Source organism: Prionailurus viverrinus, chromosome A1 (assembly GCF_022837055.1).
Source record: "Prionailurus viverrinus isolate Anna chromosome A1, UM_Priviv_1.0, whole genome shotgun sequence".
NCBI classification, from domain to species: Eukaryota; Metazoa; Chordata; class Mammalia; order Carnivora; family Felidae; genus Prionailurus; species Prionailurus viverrinus.
In genome coordinates, this window is record NC_062561.1 from 142795370 (window position 1) to 142815125 (window position 19756).

Here is a 19756-nt window from a genome sequence, read left to right on the forward strand (position 1 = left end):
GGAGCCTGTTTCCGATTCTGTGTCTCCCTCTCTCTCTGCCCCTCCCCCGTTCATGCTCTGTCTCTCTCTGTCCCAAAAATAAATAAAAAACGTTGAAAAAAAAATTAAAAAAAAAAAAAAGATATAACATACTCTGTAACTCTACTGTAATCTATTGATAAGAGACTAGGTGGTGTTACTGCACAGGAAAGAACTCTGTTTCTTGAGGGTTTCAATAAAATGCCAACAAAATGAATAAAACACTATGGTCATAAAAATCTGCCTAAGAAAAGAAAAGAAAAGAAAAGAAAAGAGAAAAGAAAAGAAAAGAAAAGAGAAAAGAAAAGCCTATGGCTAGTACTGAGGCAATGGTATACATTCATATTTTATTTCTGTGTTAAGGCCATACTATGAAATTTATTATATTTATTTCTTCTATTCTACATAGGCCAATAAAAGGTCAACTCATCAACTCATTATGCCAACTCAAAGAAATGTTAATACTGTTCTACTGTTTTAACCTTTGAATAACATTTTCAACCTTCAGACAATTCATTTATCAGCTGCTTGACATTTCTTACAACTAAACTAATTTTTTAACTAGGTAAAAAATGTTGGATTTTAAACAATAAAAAAAGAACACAAACTGGGATATTTTAGAACTCCTTGGCAATGTAATGACTTCACAAAATAATTAAATAAAAATCAGGATACTCTGTATTTATTAAATTGTGCCTTAATCACCAAATTATTTTCATAAGTGTATTAAATGGGTTATGAAATCAAGTCACTTTAACTCTACTTTGGTTGCTTATAAACATCTACCATATGTCATCTGTTAGGAATTGTTTTATTCCTTTGTGTAAAAATATAACACAATATATGACTTCCTTTGCTGAATGACTCATGAAAACTTACAGGAGAGAATTCAACAGTGTCAAAAAGCTCAGGTGAAGATGAAGAAAAACAGAATAGTTACGTGAAATAATGAGTAAAAGAAGGTACAGTTCCCTGCTTAAAAGGCTTAAAAGGCTAAATTATTACAAAAAGGAACTATCTGGAACTGGAGAGTATTTCAAGGATTCAATGACAGAAACCTTCTATCAGTTTTAATTGATATTATTGCCTGAAGTTTCTCCCAATGAAACTCTAGGACTGTTTCCACTTAAACCAAACAGAAAAAATAGAGGTAAACATTAATTATGATCTTTAAACTCAAAATAACACACAATTGTTACACTTAATTTTTTTTAAAGTATTATTTCTGGCAAAATACTTAAAAAATGGAAGAAGATGACAGTTGGCGAGACAGTGTGATACAATGAGCACGGAGGTCAGGTGGAAAGCACAGGCTGCATCTAAGGGCAGCCTCCTCTACACCAACTGGTGCTGTTGTATGTTGGAATAAAGGCACAATACTGCCAGATCTTGTGCTTTTTTCTAAGAAAAGTGAGGTTTCTGGGTGTGTTTTTTAATTTAAAAACATCTTGATTTCTATTTTTTAAAATTCTTTTCTTTTTAAAGAGTTTCTTCTTATTTATTTATTTATTTATTTGTTTGTTTATGAGAGAGATGGAGGGAGACCGGGAGAGAGAGTGCAGAGTCTGAGTCTGAAGCATGGTGTGCGTGAACCTGAAGCAGGGCTTGAACTCATGAACTATGAGATCATGACCTCAGCCAAAGTCGGATGCTTAACTGATTGCATCAGCCAGGCGCCTCAAAACATCTTGATTTCTAAATGGTAGCAAAAGATTAAAAATATTTTAAAACATGAGGTGTATAAATACTAGTAATATACTATCGACTATTTTTTTTAAGTTTATTTATTTTGAGATTGACAGAGTGTGTACGCTCAATGGATAGGAAAAGAGAGAGAGAGAGAGAGAGAGAGAGAATCCCAAGCAGGCTCTGTGCTGTCCGCACAGACCCTGAGACAGGGCTTAATCTCACAAACCGTGAGATCATGACCTGAGCTGAAATGAAGAGTTGGACGCTTAACCGACTGAGCCACCCTGGTGCCCCTACTATGGGCTACTTTATACTGTATACCTGGAAAGGAAGACAAACAGAATGGTATAAATCCTCTCAGCCTTTGCTCTCCTCACTTTGCAATTTATGGAATGTAAAAGGAAACAGGGAAGGGGAGCTATGATTCAAAAAGGCAGACTAAACTCAGGCAGGGAATGAAGTTGGCCAGGAAGAGAAACAGAGGGAAGGTGATGAAGACAGGTAAAATGAGAGGCAATTTTGACTCTTGAGATCCATCAGTACTGGTACATACATGTTACCACTGCTGGCACCCAATTCACTAAGGGCAAAGAAGTGTGTTCGTTTTGTATGATAAATTCAGTTTAAAAAAGGACACAAACGTAAACGGACTATACTGACAAATATAGTCAATAAAATAATATGTATTCTACTTTACTTTTAAAAGAAATGTATTTAATTATCAAATATAAAGTTTTAAATGAGAATTAATATTTACCTATTGTATTAAAAACATGCATTTGCATGCCTACAGGAAGTCTTTTCCCACCTATGTGGATATTTTCTATCTTTCGATCAGTAGTATTATTCAATGTTATTTGTACAGAGACCATCTTATCACCAAAAATACAAGGTTGCCTTGGAAAGAAATAATGGGCAGCTAGTCCTTTTCCACTCATTCGATGAAGCAGCACATGAGTTTTCACTGGTACAAAGACAGGAGTACTGACCTATTGCACATTGGAAAAACAAAGAAAGATGAATTAGTAAATACAGTTATTCTCTTTGAAAATTGTAGGATATTAACTCCTATTTTCCCTTAAGTATTACATAAACCACAATAACAAATATCATACTCACAGATATTAAGTCAGAAATTATATAAAAACGTAAGGAAAATGCCTCCAAAACAGCATTAAAATTTTTCTATACTCAACATATATTAAAATATTTTGACAATATATACCTAATAAGAAGAGAATAAGTATACGGGCATGGGGCATTAAAGACACGTGTTGAGATGAGCACTGGGTGTTATGTGTAGGGGATGAATCACTGGATTCTACTCCTGAAATCATTACTGCACTATATGCTAATGTGGATGTAAATTAAAAAAAAATGAATTAAAAAAAAGAAGAGAATAAGCTGTCTGTCATATATACAATTTTTTTTAGAATTTATAAACTTTTTTGTCAGTTTTTTTTCCTAGGTAAACTATATTTGGGCATCATGCTTATTTTCTTTAGTTTTAATAATTTGTCAGTTGATTTTCTCAGGTTTTTGAAGATGGTATCACCTACCAAAAATTTCCAATCTCAACTCCTTGAACTTTTTTCACCTTGCATTTCTTTCACTATAAAATGAAGACTATAACCTCATTCAAGGTGGTTTATTCCTTTGGTTTAATAATTAAAAAGATCTTCCCTACTTTGGGCTCAGATAACTATACACTTACAGTTTCTTCTAGACCTTTCATGGTTGCAATTTTTAATTCGTGTGATACTGTTTTAAATGTATTGACCTCTAAATTTAATTTTTTTGGTCCAAATACTGAACCAATTGTCTGTACATGATTTAATGATTGATTACCTTTTCCTCAGTGACCTGTAAATGCAAATGTTCTGATTATTTACATATTTGGAGAAATTTTTGGCTCTGATCGAGCTGTTAAACCAGTACCACATTGTTTTATTTCTTACAGTCCTACATTATGATTCAATTACTTGGCAAAACAAAGTGTCCTTTATCACTTCCTCCCCCCCCCCCCCCCCCACCAATAGTATTTTCTTGGCTAATTATCTGTTTATATCCTTCCGTTGAATTTTAGCCTCTTTTAGTTAAATTCTCCCTACAATCCTGAGTGAAATCAGAGGAGCATATTAAATGAATAAACACAGTCCTTTCTAAAATCATGTGATGGCTATCTTTCCATTCAAAGTCAAAGTACTGCATGTGGCTTGACCTGACATGGGCTAGCTTTTTAAAAAAATCAATTTGTAATTAAACAGGCCTAATCAAGATTTTTCCCTAACAAGTGCACTCTCCCAACCTAGGCTTTCTATTATAATTGTGAGTACATATTAACCTATTCAATATGTTCATTATGCCACTGATACCTGACGAAATTAAAACTTAATAATAATATTAGTAATTTAAGATTAAGCAACAAATATCCAAGAGTTAAATATCATATATACAAAATGATGGGCAGTGTCTTCTAAGCATCATTAGAATATAGTACTCCTTGTCCAAAAGCTCAATTTGTAAGAGTGAGCAATTTAAAATAATCATCTTAAAAATGCACAAAAGAGTTTATTTATAAAATACAACAAATAATTGAGGGGATTTAAAATTTTGGCTATATAAAATAATGGGTCAACTGGCCTATGCATTCTACTTTGGCCTTTGATGATGATAGCAATCTAGCATTTTAAGTTTTCAAAACACTTCTTCTAAGCTGAGGTTCTTTTCCACGTAAAAAGATTATTTTCAGGGGCACCTGCGTGGCTCAGTCAAGCATCCAACTCCAGCTCAGGTCATGATCTCGCAGTTACTGAGCAAGAGCCCCGCATCGGGCTCTGTGCTGTCAGCGAAGAGCCCACTTATATCGTCTGTCCCCCCCCCCCCCATTTTTCTGCCCCCCCCCCCCTCTGGTTCTCTCCTCTCTCTCTCAAAATAAATAAATACACTTAAAAAAATCATTTTCAAAACTCTCTCCTCTCTCTCTCTCAAAATAAATAAATACACTTAAAAAAATAATTTTCAAACTCTTCTGTTTTAATGCTCACTCTAAGTTCTATTTTCTTCACAAATTCTAGAGAGTTTATCAGCATAACCCAAGACAGCAATCCCTAGCAGGGAACATTCATTTACAGATATAATGAACATCATAAAAATAAGCAAAAAGATAAAGAAATTGTGTGTGTATGCTTGCACTAGTGTGTGTGTATATATATATATCTCATGTATATATATGTATATATATATATCTCATATTTATAAATTTATAATCTGCAAAAATCTTAAATTCCCATGTCATTGAGGCTACAATAATCAACCTTAAACACAAGCCTTTATCTGGATAATTATAGTTTTCAGTATCTCATGTTTATTCCATCAATTACATAATAACATACTGGAAACAGTAATTCTTATTTTATTTTCTTCATTGTTGCAGAGACACAAGTCTCATTAAATCATTAAATACATGTTGATGCAGTCAGTTTTTCATCTATGAAAATTCATTAAAGTTTGAGCAACACATAATATGGCAAAACAAAGTTGAAAGTTGGAGAGAGGCAAGTGTGGAGCAGTACGAGAAAAGCAGAACGGAAGCAGGAGTTTGGTTTACACACAGCTAGGAATCTGCACTTAAACATAATATAAGGTGCTCAGAAATATAAGGAGCTTTATACCCTAAGTCACATAAGATTATCAACATGTCTTGGCTGGCTTATTGATTCTCTCTCAGTCTTACCCTGGGAAACACGATACAAATATTTTTTTTTCCTACCCTGTCTCAAAATTGTGCACCTTTATTATAGTCATTAAAAAGATGTTAATGGATGTGCAAAGAAATAAATACATACTTTTCTCCACTCGTTCTATCCACACTCAAATCAAGTTTAAGAAGCACTAATAAATTCAACATCTAAAAAAGGTCCTCTGTGACAATTCTCAAAGGTTATCTGTGAGAATACACAGAGGTCTATGTTCTCTTCCCAATATAAGCAGCCTCATAAATGGCACTTTGTGGTAATAATACATACATTTTAACTACAGACAAGGGCTAACTGGAAGTTTCATTTTTTTTCTTTTTAACGAATTTTCTAAGTTCATACAGATCATATAAAGTCTATTTCCCTCCACTATCTAGATGAATTACATAGGTGATATTTTGTTGAGTAAAACCAGTAGGTTCCATAAATCCTTCAAGAATTTCCATATGCAATACAATTAATCCTGATGGGAAAATAAGATTTTAGTTCAATATTTTGTATATCAGATATCTATATTCCAGAAACATATATGATCTGTGGCTGCTTCTATTCTAAGATGCTAAACACTGAGAATGGCTTTTCTGACTTCATATTTTATAAATATCAATAATCTTACTAAACATACAAAATAAAAGATAAAAGATAATAAATTAATTACAGAAAGACCTAGATCTGGGCTGTGAAAACGAGGGCTTACGTTTAAGAAAACAGGCAGATACTTAAGGAGTATGAATAAAACAGATCATCTTGGGTAAGGGTTGGCACATTGTAGCCCACAAGTCACATGTGGCCTACTTCCTGTTTTATCAAGTCTGTATGGAACACAGCCATACTCATTCATTTACATATTGTCGATGGCTGCTTTTTTGCTCTGCAATGGTAGAGCTGAATACTTACATATTTACTATTTACATACATATTTACTATCTGCACCCTTTACAGGAAAAGTTTGCTGGCCCAGGATCTAGGGGCACAGATGTTACATATTTCCCCCTCCCTTCCCCTTCTCTTGTCGGGAAATAATTCTCCATAGTCTCCCATGTTTGCGAACGTGTTCTGAGCAAAGGTGTTAATCTGGCTGTTCAAAATCTTTTCAAGGATGTTTGTATAGCAAACAGCCTTTGGAAACAGGAAAATGCCTTACTCTGGAGCAAAGTTTGGACAGATTTGCTAACAGCTCTTTATATCTTCTGTAAAGGTTCCTCTCCTGTAAAGCAAAAGGCTGCATGTAGTGTCATTACTTGGCCTTCATCATATCACCCTGTGGGAACTGGGGCTCAGAGAAGTGGCGCAAATGAGGTTACTCTGGCTACTACTATTGCTGTGAGTAATACACTGCCCCTTGTCTTTGACACAGGAGTCTCATGTCTTTTACCAGTATCCATAAAATTGTCTTAGCAACTTGTTTGCTTGCAAGTAGGGTAACATCTCATGTCCTTCACAGTTCTTGATACCCATTTTGTTTTGATCACTCAACATTTCCCAGATTCACTTAACTCCAAATAGCTAAATTCATTTTTACTACAACTATCATAAAGAGATGTGTAGTGGCAGCTGACTGAGGGGTAGACACAGGCTAAAAATCCAACTTACATTCAAGGGTGCCTTTTTGGAATATGGCAGAGTAGCACCATATGAGGTAGTGGCTTTGCTAACGAAAATACTACTTTACAAAGTAGAAACTACTTTTTTCTTCTGACTTTGATTTGTGAAAGTCCATGCTATGATTTTATTGTTTCTATGAACTTCCTAGGTATCAAGATGTGTTCTGACAGCTGACAATGAGATGTCAAGTAAGTTCTATGACACTAAAGACTAAGAATAATTAAAATGTTTCAGGGTTGCTTTTATCTAGGTCATGACTAAAGTCGTGGTCCTTTGAGGGAGCTTTCTGCTTAGTGTTTTTACCCTGTAGGATTATGTATGGGATTGTCTGCTTAACACACCCTACCATCTCCCAAGAGCCTTGCCACAATCAGTTCTTTAAGGAGCTCACATGTTCTTATGCCACCTCGCAACCTGATCACAATTAACTGGTTCAGGAATAGATACCTGGCTCAATGCATTCCTTTCCCAAGATTTTTGGATTCAGGACCTGGTAAGTCAAACCTGTTTCTCTCAAGAGGTAAAATTTTGAGATTTAAAACTCTAATGTTTGTGGTCATATTTCCTGCCATACTGTTCAGCAAGAAATAAAGCAGTATCTAAGAAAAGCATAGTTGAGAGACAGAGTGTCCTGCTGGTATCTCTGGTCTTTATAGTTCTTGAATCTGACACATTCCAACCCTTGGTATCTCTGGTCTTTATAGTTCTTGAATCTGACACATTCCAACCCTTGCTGAAGCTTGTTGTTTTGTGAAATACTCTAGCGTTCCTTCCTGTAACCTTTTTTTTTTTTTTTCTTAAGCTAGTTCAGATTGGGTTTCTATCTTTTAACTTCCCAACCAACTACTGGTCAGGATTAGTCAGATTTCATGACGCTATTCGAGGGAGCAGGGAATAAACTTTTTTTTTTTCTTAACGTTTATTTATTTTTGAGGCAGAGAGAAACAAAGCATGAACGGGGGAGGGGCAGAGAGAGAGGGAGACACAGAATCTGAAACAGGCTCCAGGCTCTGAGCTGTCAGCACAGAACCCGACGCGGGGCTCAAACCCAAGGACCGCGAGATCATCACCTGGGCCGAAGTCGGCCGCTTAACCGACTGAGCCACCCAGGCGCTCCGGGAATAAACTTCTAATGGGAGAATGTGCTCTCTTGCCCCTTTTCCTAAAGCCCTAGTTGATATGGAATGGAGAGATCAGAGACTCAGGTATGCCCTCTAATAGCTTGAACCATACGAATCTACCAACTCTACAGGTCGAAACAGTTGAATCAGCAACTCATATAGTTCAATCTAAGAACTTGCTTTGGTTCAAGACTACTTAGTCCTATCTTCAACAGAAAAGAGGAGTCCTTGATGTGACCATCCTAATTCACTGAAGCTCTACACTGAAGTTAGAGAGCAAAGCCCCTGCTAATAATAAGGTATCACGTTGCCTTTCTCTCTTCTCTGACTCTGTATGTCCTATGGGCATCTTGGGGAGAAAGGTGGTCTTGTCCAAGAATTGAGTATTCCAAGGCCCCCTGCCCAATGAGATCATCACTATTTCAAATGCAAAGTAACCACTAATCATTAACTTACTCGCTCTTTCAACTGAATTTATCGAGTTGTGCCAACCACTATACTAAGGACTATGATACAGAGACAAAGACAGAGTAAACCAGTCCCCAAGGAGTTTATTGTTTAGCTGGGGAAATCTAAGTAAATCAACAAATCATGTGATAAATGCCATGGCAGCAATAAGCTTAGTACACTATGAAAATATAAAAGTCATAGCTGGCACCTGAGGGAAGGATTGGGGAGAAATCCATAATTACCTGAATTGAACTATGTAAAATCTGACCACTTCTCATTCCCTCTACTGTTACCATCCTGGTCTGATCTACCGCCATCTCACATCTGGATTATTCCAAAAACCTTCTAATTGGTCTCCCTGTTTCTACTCTTCTACCCTACTGAGCACAGACTGAAGACAACAGCCAGAACGAATCAGTTAAAATAAAGTTACAAATATGTCACCCCTCTGGTCAAAATCTTCCAATGGCTCCCAATTTCACTGAACTTTAAAAACCAAAAATCCTTATAAAGGCCTTTAAGATCCCTTTTGGCTTGGTCCCATTGTTTCTTTGACCTGGTTTCCTATTACTGTTGAACCCATGACTCACTCCACTCAAGCCGTCCTGATTTCCTTGTTATTCCTTGCACACACCAGTAATGCTCCTACCATAGGCCTTTGGCACTGGTTCCCTCTTTCTGGAATGCCCTTCCTCCAGATACTCACAGTGACTCAGTTGTGACTGATATTTGCTCAAATGTTACCTTCTTAATGAGGCTTAATCCATTTGCATTTCTCCCATCTGATTCCCCTTTTTGTTTTTCCACAGGTACTTAATACCTAACACTACATAATTTGCTTATTGTTATGTTTATTATCTGTCTCCCCATTTATTCCCCACTTTTATGTTCAATGTATAAAGCATAATTTTACCCATTTTCAGAATTCAAAGCATAATTTTACTATATTTTAAATGATTACAGAGGTTTGCAGATAATGTACCTCTAGTGTTGGTCCTAAGTATACTTTTTATTTGATGCTGAGTGCTCAATTATAACACTATTCCTACAAATACAACAGTCTTATTGGAGCACACTGTGGTGATAAGTGGAGGTTACCACTATTAATATTTGTTGGTTTCAGGATAACATTTGACTAGAAATTTTCTATTATATGTATGTGTAATTGTAAACAAATAAAAAAATACCGTATTTCCAAAAGGCACACAAAAGAACAACTTATTAATTAGAAGGACTTCTATGAAACAATCAATCATTTGCAGAATATCTAGTTTAAGGTAAAAGCATTACTTCCCATTAAATATTAAAACTTAAAAAAACTTATAAATGCAGGATCCTATAAAATACAATATTTGAAAACATTAGTTCTGATTTAATTATTTAACTATAATGTTCAAAAAATTAAAAAGCTAGCTGCATCATAAGCAAATGATATGGGTTATCTTCACTATGATTCTTGAGGCGGTAATTAGTTCAGTAACTGTAATAACTCTAAAATAAAAAGCCTCCTTCTAGAGTTAACAGAACAAAAAGCATCAAGTAACAATGAGATAATCCTCTACAAATCTTTACACAGCATATGTTTAAATAATAAAAGTCGTTTGTGTACTTTTTAGATGGTTTATGAAAATAACCAATCAATTCTGCAGACACAACATTATTTCTAAAGGAAATCTATGTGACTCATGATGCCTGTAGATACACAGAGACAAACCACACATATTTTATCAGTTTATTACAGTAAGCAAATAAGCGTGGAATGAGAGTGCACATAACTGTCTACTTAGCGCTTACTGAAACATTTATAAGAGCTGTTATCTCCCTAATAACAGACAGACAGCGTGCAATTTTAGAGAGGAGAAAAGCTTCATATTTTTTAACACTTCACTAAAAAGTAACTGAAGAGTGTAAAATGAAAAATACTCTGTGCAGTTAGCTGGTAATGGACCATATTATCAACTCAAGTTAGATTTATAGGATACAAACTAGTCACTAATAGTTATTTTATGACATAGCATGTCTGCTTTTTTTTGAGATTATTAAGATTAAAGTTGTAAAACTTCTTTTGAACATAGCCGTTCAAAATGATTGAATTATAAAATTTAAATGAGAATTGAAAAATAAAACACAGAATATCAAGTAAGTGCCTAAGAATAAACCTTGTTCAACATTTGCATTACTATTTCAAAGATAACACTTCCATGTAAAGCTTTATAAAACAATGTTTTTCAGCTTTTTATGCTTTAATCCACACTTAGCCACTTAATCATTTTTAAGTATTATCAATCTATTCTGTTTTTGGACTTCAAAAATATGAAGATCTGTAGTATATAAAATACTCTGTTTTGTTTGGCTTATTTTATAGCTGTATCTATTTAGATGTACAATTTATGAAAATGACCAGAAAATAGGTACAACAGAGATACAGTTTCACGTTTAAAATTAGTATTTTAACCAATGTCTCATGTGATAAGAGCTGTAATGCAGAAAGCTACAGTACTGTTTTATTTACCCAGTAAACTGTAGAAAGTGAGTCTATTTTACCTTTAACCCAAAGTATTGACACAATTACCTAGTATAGATAAAAAAAAAGGGGGAGAGGACAAATTTCCTTAACTCTTAGCACTAACTATAAACATAACTCAAGGAAATACATGTCTATCTTCCATAAAATACTGATTTTTTTTTTAAAGTTTCATTTATCTATTTTGAGAGGGAGGGAAAGAGAGAGAGAATCCCAAGCAGGCTCTGCACAGTCAGCACAGTGCCTGATGCAGGGCTGGAACCCATGAACCACGAGATCATGACCTGAGCTGAAACCAAGAGTCAGATGCTAAGCCTAGTGAGCCACCCAGGTGCCCCCATCAAATATTACTTTAAATAAATGGCTTATAAGCCTAAAGCTAACCTCCTCCTTACATATGTAAATTTAGGTATTCTAGAAAGTAATCATGTTCATTTCCCATATTTTATTTTACAATCAGAATATATTATTAAAAATGAGACTTTTTTACCTTTTACTTTGGTAATAATCAATATATATTATAAAAAATATATTTGCAGAAATATCTGAATACATTGTCAACAAACATTTAATGAGTATCTTACTTCATGCATGGTGTTAAGCAGACATTAGCAAACTCAACCGTTGGACCAAATCCAGTCCACTGTCATTGGAACACAGTCATATTCCTTCATTTATATACTGTCTATGCCTGCTTTGTACTCCAGTGGTAGAGCTGAGGGGCTGTGGCTTGCAAAGCTGAAAATATTTACTATCTGGCCTGTTACAAAAAAAGTCTGCTGACCCCCTCTTATAGGATGCATTCAGTTCATATGGATGTTGAGATGAAGGGGAAATTACTTTCTAATAATATCCCATTCTTTCTCCTCTTCCAAGGTAAATCTATAAGCTTCACTGTCAATACATTTAATGCTTTTTATAAATCTGAAATCCAGAACGATGCTCATGTTCCTTTACTTAGCAACTTTCATGAAAAAATAGTTCCAGAACCATGGATAAAGACATGTTATTCTATTCTTAGGTATGTTCTGCTATTTTTTTTTTTAAATTTCCTTTCTTACTTTTGGTTTAAGGGTGCTAAGTGTTTTCAAAGTGTTTAGCAAAAATGGTTACAATAATTGGTTACAATAAATTTCATTAGAACCAGATTTTACAGAAGTACAAAACAATTATGTGTTGTGTTATCTAACAGATATGATAATCGTATGATCTTGATAGTTCTGTTCCTTTCTCTGATAATATCAATGACATAATATAAAAAAGAAAATGTTAGTGCCCTCTTCCATTGTAAACAAGCTCAGAACCTTGCATTATTTTCGATACCTTCTTTATTTCCAGCAATTAGTTGACAAGTTTGAAGTCCCTTGTTTTCATTTCCTTCTTTCCTGTCCATCTATCACCAGCTTAGGTCAGGTCATCATTCACACTTAAAGCATTTTTTAAAACATTTATATAAAATAACAAAAGTAATGTAAGTTTATTGAAAATAATTTCAAACTATGTGGACAAATAAATAAAATCCCCCTCAGATTTAACCATAATTAACAATTTGGTGTCCTTCCTAATCTTTTCCTCTCTTACTTCTGCTTGTCCATTCAACTTGGTCTCCTTGTCTTTATTTTTTAAGTTTATTTATTTTGAGAGACAGAGACAGAGAGAGAGAGAGAGGGAGAGGGAATCCCAAGGAGGCACCACACTGTCAGCACAGAGTCCAACACGGGGCTCAAACCCACGAACCGTGAGATTATGACCTGAGCCAAAATCAAGAGTTGTATGCTTAACCGACTGAGCTACCCAGGCTCCTTGGTCTCCTTTTCTTTAGATTTATTATACTCCAATCTGCACCACACATTTTCCTAGAGGGAAAAATCATTTTCCTGAAGTGCTCAACCCCCTATGTGCTCAGCAAACTGGTGGAAAGTGCCAGGTTTTGAAGCCAGATCGACTTGAGCTGAAACTCTGGCTGTGCAGCCTAACAACTCTTACTTAATCCTATGACACTAGAAAAATTATGCTCTAGATCTCAGTTTTCACATCTGTGAAATGGGGAAACTCCTACTTATCTTTCAGGTTGTTATAAACCTAGGCCCAACATAAAAAAAAAAAAATCCAAAGGAGTGAAGGGCCTGAGAAACATGACAGGAACAAGTAAGGAGGTAAGACGAGATTTCAGAGTTGAAAGTACCGAAAGAGTGTGTAGGGCTGAAATCTAGTGCAGGTGAAAGTTACCAGAACTGAACAGGTGAACATGCTGTGAGGTTACAGCTGTACAGGTTGTTAAGATGTACATGGAGATCTCCCAGATAATGGTGGGCTGGAGAAATTATATGTCAGATGCCAAGATCTTCACTGAACACGGGTAGTGATTAAGAGATTCCAAGATGAGAATGACGAGGAAGGGAAGAAGGTAAGATGGGATGGAGGTCAAAACAGGAAGGAGTATGAGGATGACAAGGGAATGACCTAGAAGTAACACTTGGGAGCCTCACGCAAATAATCTTGCTGGTAATAAGTGATTTTGTCAAAGACAGAATTATAGAGCATTATGAGTGAGGTCATGCTGAGAATGCTTCCAGTAGGGCACTGAGACAGAAATGGTGGTTCTCAGAGAGAAACTAGGCTATATAATATTACTTTGTAAAAGTACGTGAGAGAAATTAGTAGCTGTTCTACATATTTTACAGAGGGGACCACTCCATCTACACATTGGCCATGCTACTTCCACTTAAATGAACTGTAACTTAGGGGACAGAGGGATATGGATCTCATCTAGATGAAGTCCTAGAGGAAGGAAAAGAGGTACGTCTTAGTTGATGTACAAATTGGAAAGGCAGTTTTATTATGGCTACTTTAATTTTAAATAACAGGTCCCTCTAGGAATGCCGTCTCCAAATCTGATGGAGGTAGAAATCATCCTTTCACATCACAGATGCCAGACATACTCTAAGTTGCTGAGGAATTCCTGACACAGGGTGAGGATGGGAAATAGTCCTTTGAGACCTAAGAACACACACACACACACATTTTTTTTTTCTGATGTGTGCATAAATATTTTAAATTCTTCAGCTAGGAAGTAGGAATGGGAAGGAAAACTTGATTTATGACGCAGGAATCCAAGAGTCTTTGGAGTTCACGTCTGTGGTAGCAAAGCCCCCTGATGAGCCACCGTTCTCTTCATGAAAGGAATTTGACTATGAATTTTTCTGGATCAAATCCTGGGATTAGGGTCTAGATGGCACTGGCTCATGTATTGTCAGCTTATACCTATTTTTGGCATGTGAACCTTCTTTCTTCAGAAGCAACAAAGGCTATGACTTATTGTCAAGCAGAGTTATGGTTAGCAGTGGTTAAGAAAGAAAACACTCGATTTTAAGTTAGAAGACCTTCAAGTTACTTGATGAGAAGAAAATCATTTAGCTTCTCTGGGCTTGAATTTGCAAAATAAAGGGTAACACTACCTAACTCATTAGATTTTAAAAGGACATAGTGAGAGGGGTGCCTGGATGGCTCAGTCGGTTGAGCGTCAGACTCATGATTTCGGCTTAGGTCATGATCTCACCATTTGTGGGTTTGAGTTCTACAACAGGCTCTGCACTGGGCATGGAGACTTCTTAAGATTCCCTTTCTCCCTCTCCCTCTCCCCTGACTGATTGTTCTTTCTTCCTCTCTCTCTCAAAAAAAAAAAAAAAAAAAAGATATAGTCAGTTACTGCATACGTAAGTATTTTGTAGATAAAAGTGCTCTTTAATTATTATTAAAGTTAATGTTTATTTGCACAAGTGAAAAAAATAGTGGCAGGACTAAGATTGGAATTTAATATTTTTAAATGTCATTTCTATCAAGCAATAAGCTACAATTCCTTTCTTAATAAATACAAAATACTCCTTATGATAAAAGGAAAAAAAAAAAGATCAGCGTGCAAACTGGTGGGAGATTTTTTTCTCACCTTCAGAGAACTACAGGAAGTGGCAGAACCAGTATTTATTATTTCTTTCCAAAGATGATTAATAATTGAGGGAACTATCTTAAATATGATATTAATTGTGAATCAGTATCCTTAGTCAAAAGAACTTTTGAAAGCAAATCAATAAAATGAGATTAGAATTATGCTTAAAATATCAGTTCTCTAATAAACTAGGTATGTGTAAGTGGATTTCAAGTGATAATTTCATAAGCACATCAAAAAGAAAAGGAATCTCAAGAGATCTGAATGCTATAACATCAGAGGAAGACTAACTACTATGCTGAGATATTTTATATTTATTTCATCAGTGTTACAGCGTTAATAAAACCTCTACTATCGACATAGCTATCTTCAGCACTGAAATTAGAGAATCCCACTTTTATTCTAGTTATAAGGAATTAACTCCTAGAATTTGAACATGTTGAAAAGAACAATGCAGAATATCACTTAAAAAAACAAAAACAACAACAAAAAACAATGAAGGTAACCTAAGGCACCTGGATAGGACACCAGGCGAGATGGTAAGGGACCTGGGTTGGAGTTTCAACTCAGCCATACACTGGTAGTGAGACCTTACCTAAATCATGTCACTTAGCTTGTTTTTCCTTTTCTGTAAATTGGAGCTAATTATACATATCCTGTCTGTTTCACTGAGTTCTTGTGAGGATAAAATGAGATTGTATATGTGAAACTGATTTTTAAACTGTTCAATAAAGGCATTATTGGGATTATTAGTAAATTGAGTTTTCAGTCAACGTTAAAACACCAATCTGTCAGATAACATAGGGTCATCAGGTTAGAAGTACATATCAAAAAGCTGAATCACCATTGGAGAAGGGCTTTTAAAACAATATTGCTGTATTTATTGATAGTACCATCCAAAGGCCTTTTAAAAAGTAATCCCTTCCCCCATGTCCTTTTTCCCCCCTCTCTGTTAGTTGTGGGTGAAGAGGACCGTTCTCTAAAAGGTTTCTAAATGATGTTGATGTTAAAAAATATAGTATCACCATTTAACAGCCTTTTAAAGAACAGTCCCTAGTACAGTCTTTGTTAACAACTGAGGGAGGAAGGGACTATTTTTTCAAAGGCTTTTAGAGGATGTTGTTAAAAGAATATATAGTGACATCATTTAAAAGCCTTTTAAATAATAGTTCTTCTTCCCTCCCAATTGTAATGTCCTTGGCTTTCATTTATTTTGTACTACAAGCTGAAAATGGACATGCCAACATATTATTGGCCGCGGCAGGCATTTGTTGGATGGAGAACGATGTATTGCTTTTAAAAAGGTCGCTGCCCAGAAATAAATCCAATTCTTTAAGAACATAGTGCCATTTCTACACAGGATATTGCCCACCTACCTTATCATTGAGTTGTAGTATCTTTTGCTTGTTTTCTCTGAATTTATTGAAGAAGATATCATGAAAACAGGAAAGAAGTCTTAGGTAAGTCATTCCAAGATTTCCTGTGGCGTGAATATAGTCCTACCATCCATCCATCCACCGCTGCTTGAGTTAACTCTCCACTCAACTTACAACAAAACCTAACTTTAGCTCCTATTCTGTCTTTATTAAATTATTTATGCCCACTATTCCTCTCATTTTAGACTTTACTCCACCAGGAGATAGCAGTGGACACTTAGGGATCCTCTCCACATTCCACTCCCAACGACAGGACAAATTAAGTCAATCATTTAGTTTAAACACAAAGTCAGACAGCCAGTAAGCTTTGAGAAGATTAGCTCTGACTATCTTTCACATAAAAAAAGAACTAATTCCAGTGGTATAATTATAGGATATGAAACAATTTTCCGTCTCTTCTTGCGTTGAGTCTTTTCAGAAAACTGTCATTTTAAGAACAGGTATTCCTACACCTAAAACACTTTGATGAAAAAAAAACACAAGCCTTTAAAAAGTCTAAAAGCACAGCCCTCCAAATATACTGTATTTCAATTCTAAATTTTAGTGTGCCCCTCATTTTTTGCCAGTCTTGCACACAGAACTCACTTGTTAGCTCTTCATAATTAAGTCACAGTAAATCATCTGATTTAAAATATCAAATACTACCCCTAACAAATTGCTCAGTTCAAGCCTCAATTTGTCCACACAATTCTTCCTGAACCTACTCCAGCCCATAATATAAGCCACAGTTGATTTTGACATTTCCTATAATTTACTTTTCATATTATTACTTTTATGCATTTCATGTTATAATGACTTTATTTTTACGCATTAGGTAAAAATTACCCAAGTGCTAAGCCTGGGCAATAATTTCTTTTGTTTTTTTTTTTTTACATAATTTCTAAAAAAATATAAGTATTTTTTTTTCACAAAAGGCTTATGCAGTGACTCAGTTTCGAAAGCTTTTTAGCTTCCAGCCCTTGAATGGGAAATGTCACCATGTCTGGCAGTAGTTTCTCATTCATTCCCCAAAAAACAGCACTGAAATACAAAAAATACACACACACACACACACACACACACACACACACACACACGCACACACACACCTTCTGAATTGTGTTGCCTTAACAGCACAAGTGAGCTATTTGTGCCTAAATTATATTTGTGCCTAAATCATATTTGATATTTGATAGGAAACAGTTAAATATTTTAATATTTATTTTTAAGTATTTTTTGGGGGAGAGTGCAAGTGGGGGAGGGTCAAAGAGAGGGAGATAGAGGATCCAAACTGGGCTCTGTGCTGACAGGGTGACCGCAGCAAACCTGATGTGGGGCTCGAACTCATGAACCATGAGATCATAACCTGAGCTGAAGTCGGATACTCAACCAACTAAGCCACACAGGTGCCCCTAAAATATTTTAAAAACTGAAAAAAACTTCATGCCATTTGAAATGTTTTCATGATCAATTGAGATAAATTAATGTTTCACTGAGAAATACTACCGGAATTTTGATTCTCATAAATGAAAGTTGGTAAGATATTGAAATAAAAATTCTAACTTAAAGAAACATCAAAAAGGTAACAATAGGAAGATATAAATATAGAAAATTTAACATGACTGATCTGAAATTTTGACTTTCTTTTAATTTGAGTGGTTATGACTAGAGTTTAAGTAAAACTGCCTGCTGCAAATAAGAATTGCTTGGTTGGGCAGCTGGTCATAAACTCCACAGCAGGGCTCCATCTGAATTCTAGAAATAATAGTGAGTGATCACCATGGTACAACCAATATCAAGATCAAAGAGGACATGCTTATGTGTGGTGCTGGGCTCTGGTTTTCCATCAGAATGATCTCCATGAATGCCCATGGCCCTATCCTTCCTCCCCTCTGCCATTTCACTGGTGAGGTATGAGTATCTGAGTCATTTTTCTCTTTACAGGTTCTACAAGTGAGGTGGTATACAGAATAATGGCCCCCAAAGATATCCAAGTCCTACCCCATAGAACCTATGAATATGTAACATGCATGATTAGGGGGAATTAAGGTTGCTAATCAGCTGATTTTGAGATGGGGAGATTCTCCTGATTATCCAGGTGGGCCAGGGTCATCATACAGGTCTTGTAAGGATAAGTTAAGGAGGAAGGAGAGTCAGTGTTAGAGTGACACAGTGTGAGTACAACTCCACCAGTCATTCTGTGGAAGATGGAAGGGGCCATGGAGCCAAGGAATGTGAGCAGTCTCTAAGAGTGGGGAAAAGTCAAGAAAAAGGATTCTGAGAGCCTTCAGAAAGAACACGGCCATGCTGATACCTTAATTTTAGCTCAGTGAGGCCCATTTTGGACTTCTGAACTGTAAGATAATAATCAATTTGCATTGTTAAAAGCTACCCAGTTTCTGGTAATGTATTACAGCAGCAATAAGAAACCAATAAAGGTAATTGTGATATCTAGTTAAAAATTACTGTTTCAAATTCTTGTGTCATAAAACCTATCTGTGGAGTCTATGGTATATGTTTGTCTGCATACATCTTTCAATGGCTGATCTGTGGTTTGAGAGGCATCAAAAATTCTGCCTTCCCTATAGTATATTCTCACTAGATTTAAGTTTCAAGTAGCAAAGACACTAATAAATTTAAGTGGCTCTCAAACCTGGATAGTTATTTGTCACAATCATTTAGAGGACTGGTTTTTAAAAATTCCCTCTCCTAAATACCCCTGACATATTTTTAATGATCACATTGAGTTGGTTTTGATGCATTTGGTTAAATGATAGGTACTGAGAACCAATGAAAAACATAAAAGAGGAAGTGTCTTCTAAAGGCTCCAATTTAACGTACTGCATATTATCTGACACTATCTCTTAATCTTCTTTAGTTCTTATTTATAAGTCTTCCTGATAATAGATGCATATAGGAACATTTTATCTGAGTTCTACAGAAGCAAAAGGGGATTTTTTTAAACTAGTAGTAGTCACAGACATTTGGCACAAAGCAGAGAAGTTTCAAAGGGGAAAAAGGAAAGAACAAGAAAAATATGAGAGGGTTTCGGTGGGGCAGAACAAGTTTAGGATAATGAAAACCTCGGTTAGGGAAAGAGAGTGGGTAGGTATTAAAAGAGCAATAATCCTAAAGAAACTCTCAAATGTTACATTTTTTTTCTAGAGCCATCTTTCTCTAAAACAAACACAATAAAAAAGTCAGATTTTTAAAAAGGTTATGTATACTAT

At 35.5% G+C, this 19756-nt stretch overlaps 1 protein-coding gene across 4 annotated transcripts in view; it reads right to left on the bottom strand.

Moving 5' to 3' along the window:
- The window catches only part of AP3B1 (adaptor related protein complex 3 subunit beta 1), a 261409-nt gene that overhangs the window by 33574 nt on the left and 208079 nt on the right, over positions 1-19756 (bottom strand). For all 4 annotated transcript variants that reach the window (XM_047853236.1, XM_047853230.1, XM_047853242.1 and 1 more), the window contains one exon: positions 2465-2696. In XM_047853236.1, coding sequence (XP_047709192.1) covers positions 2465-2696 — 232 coding nt within the window. The remainder of the gene's footprint in view (positions 1-2464; positions 2697-19756) is intronic.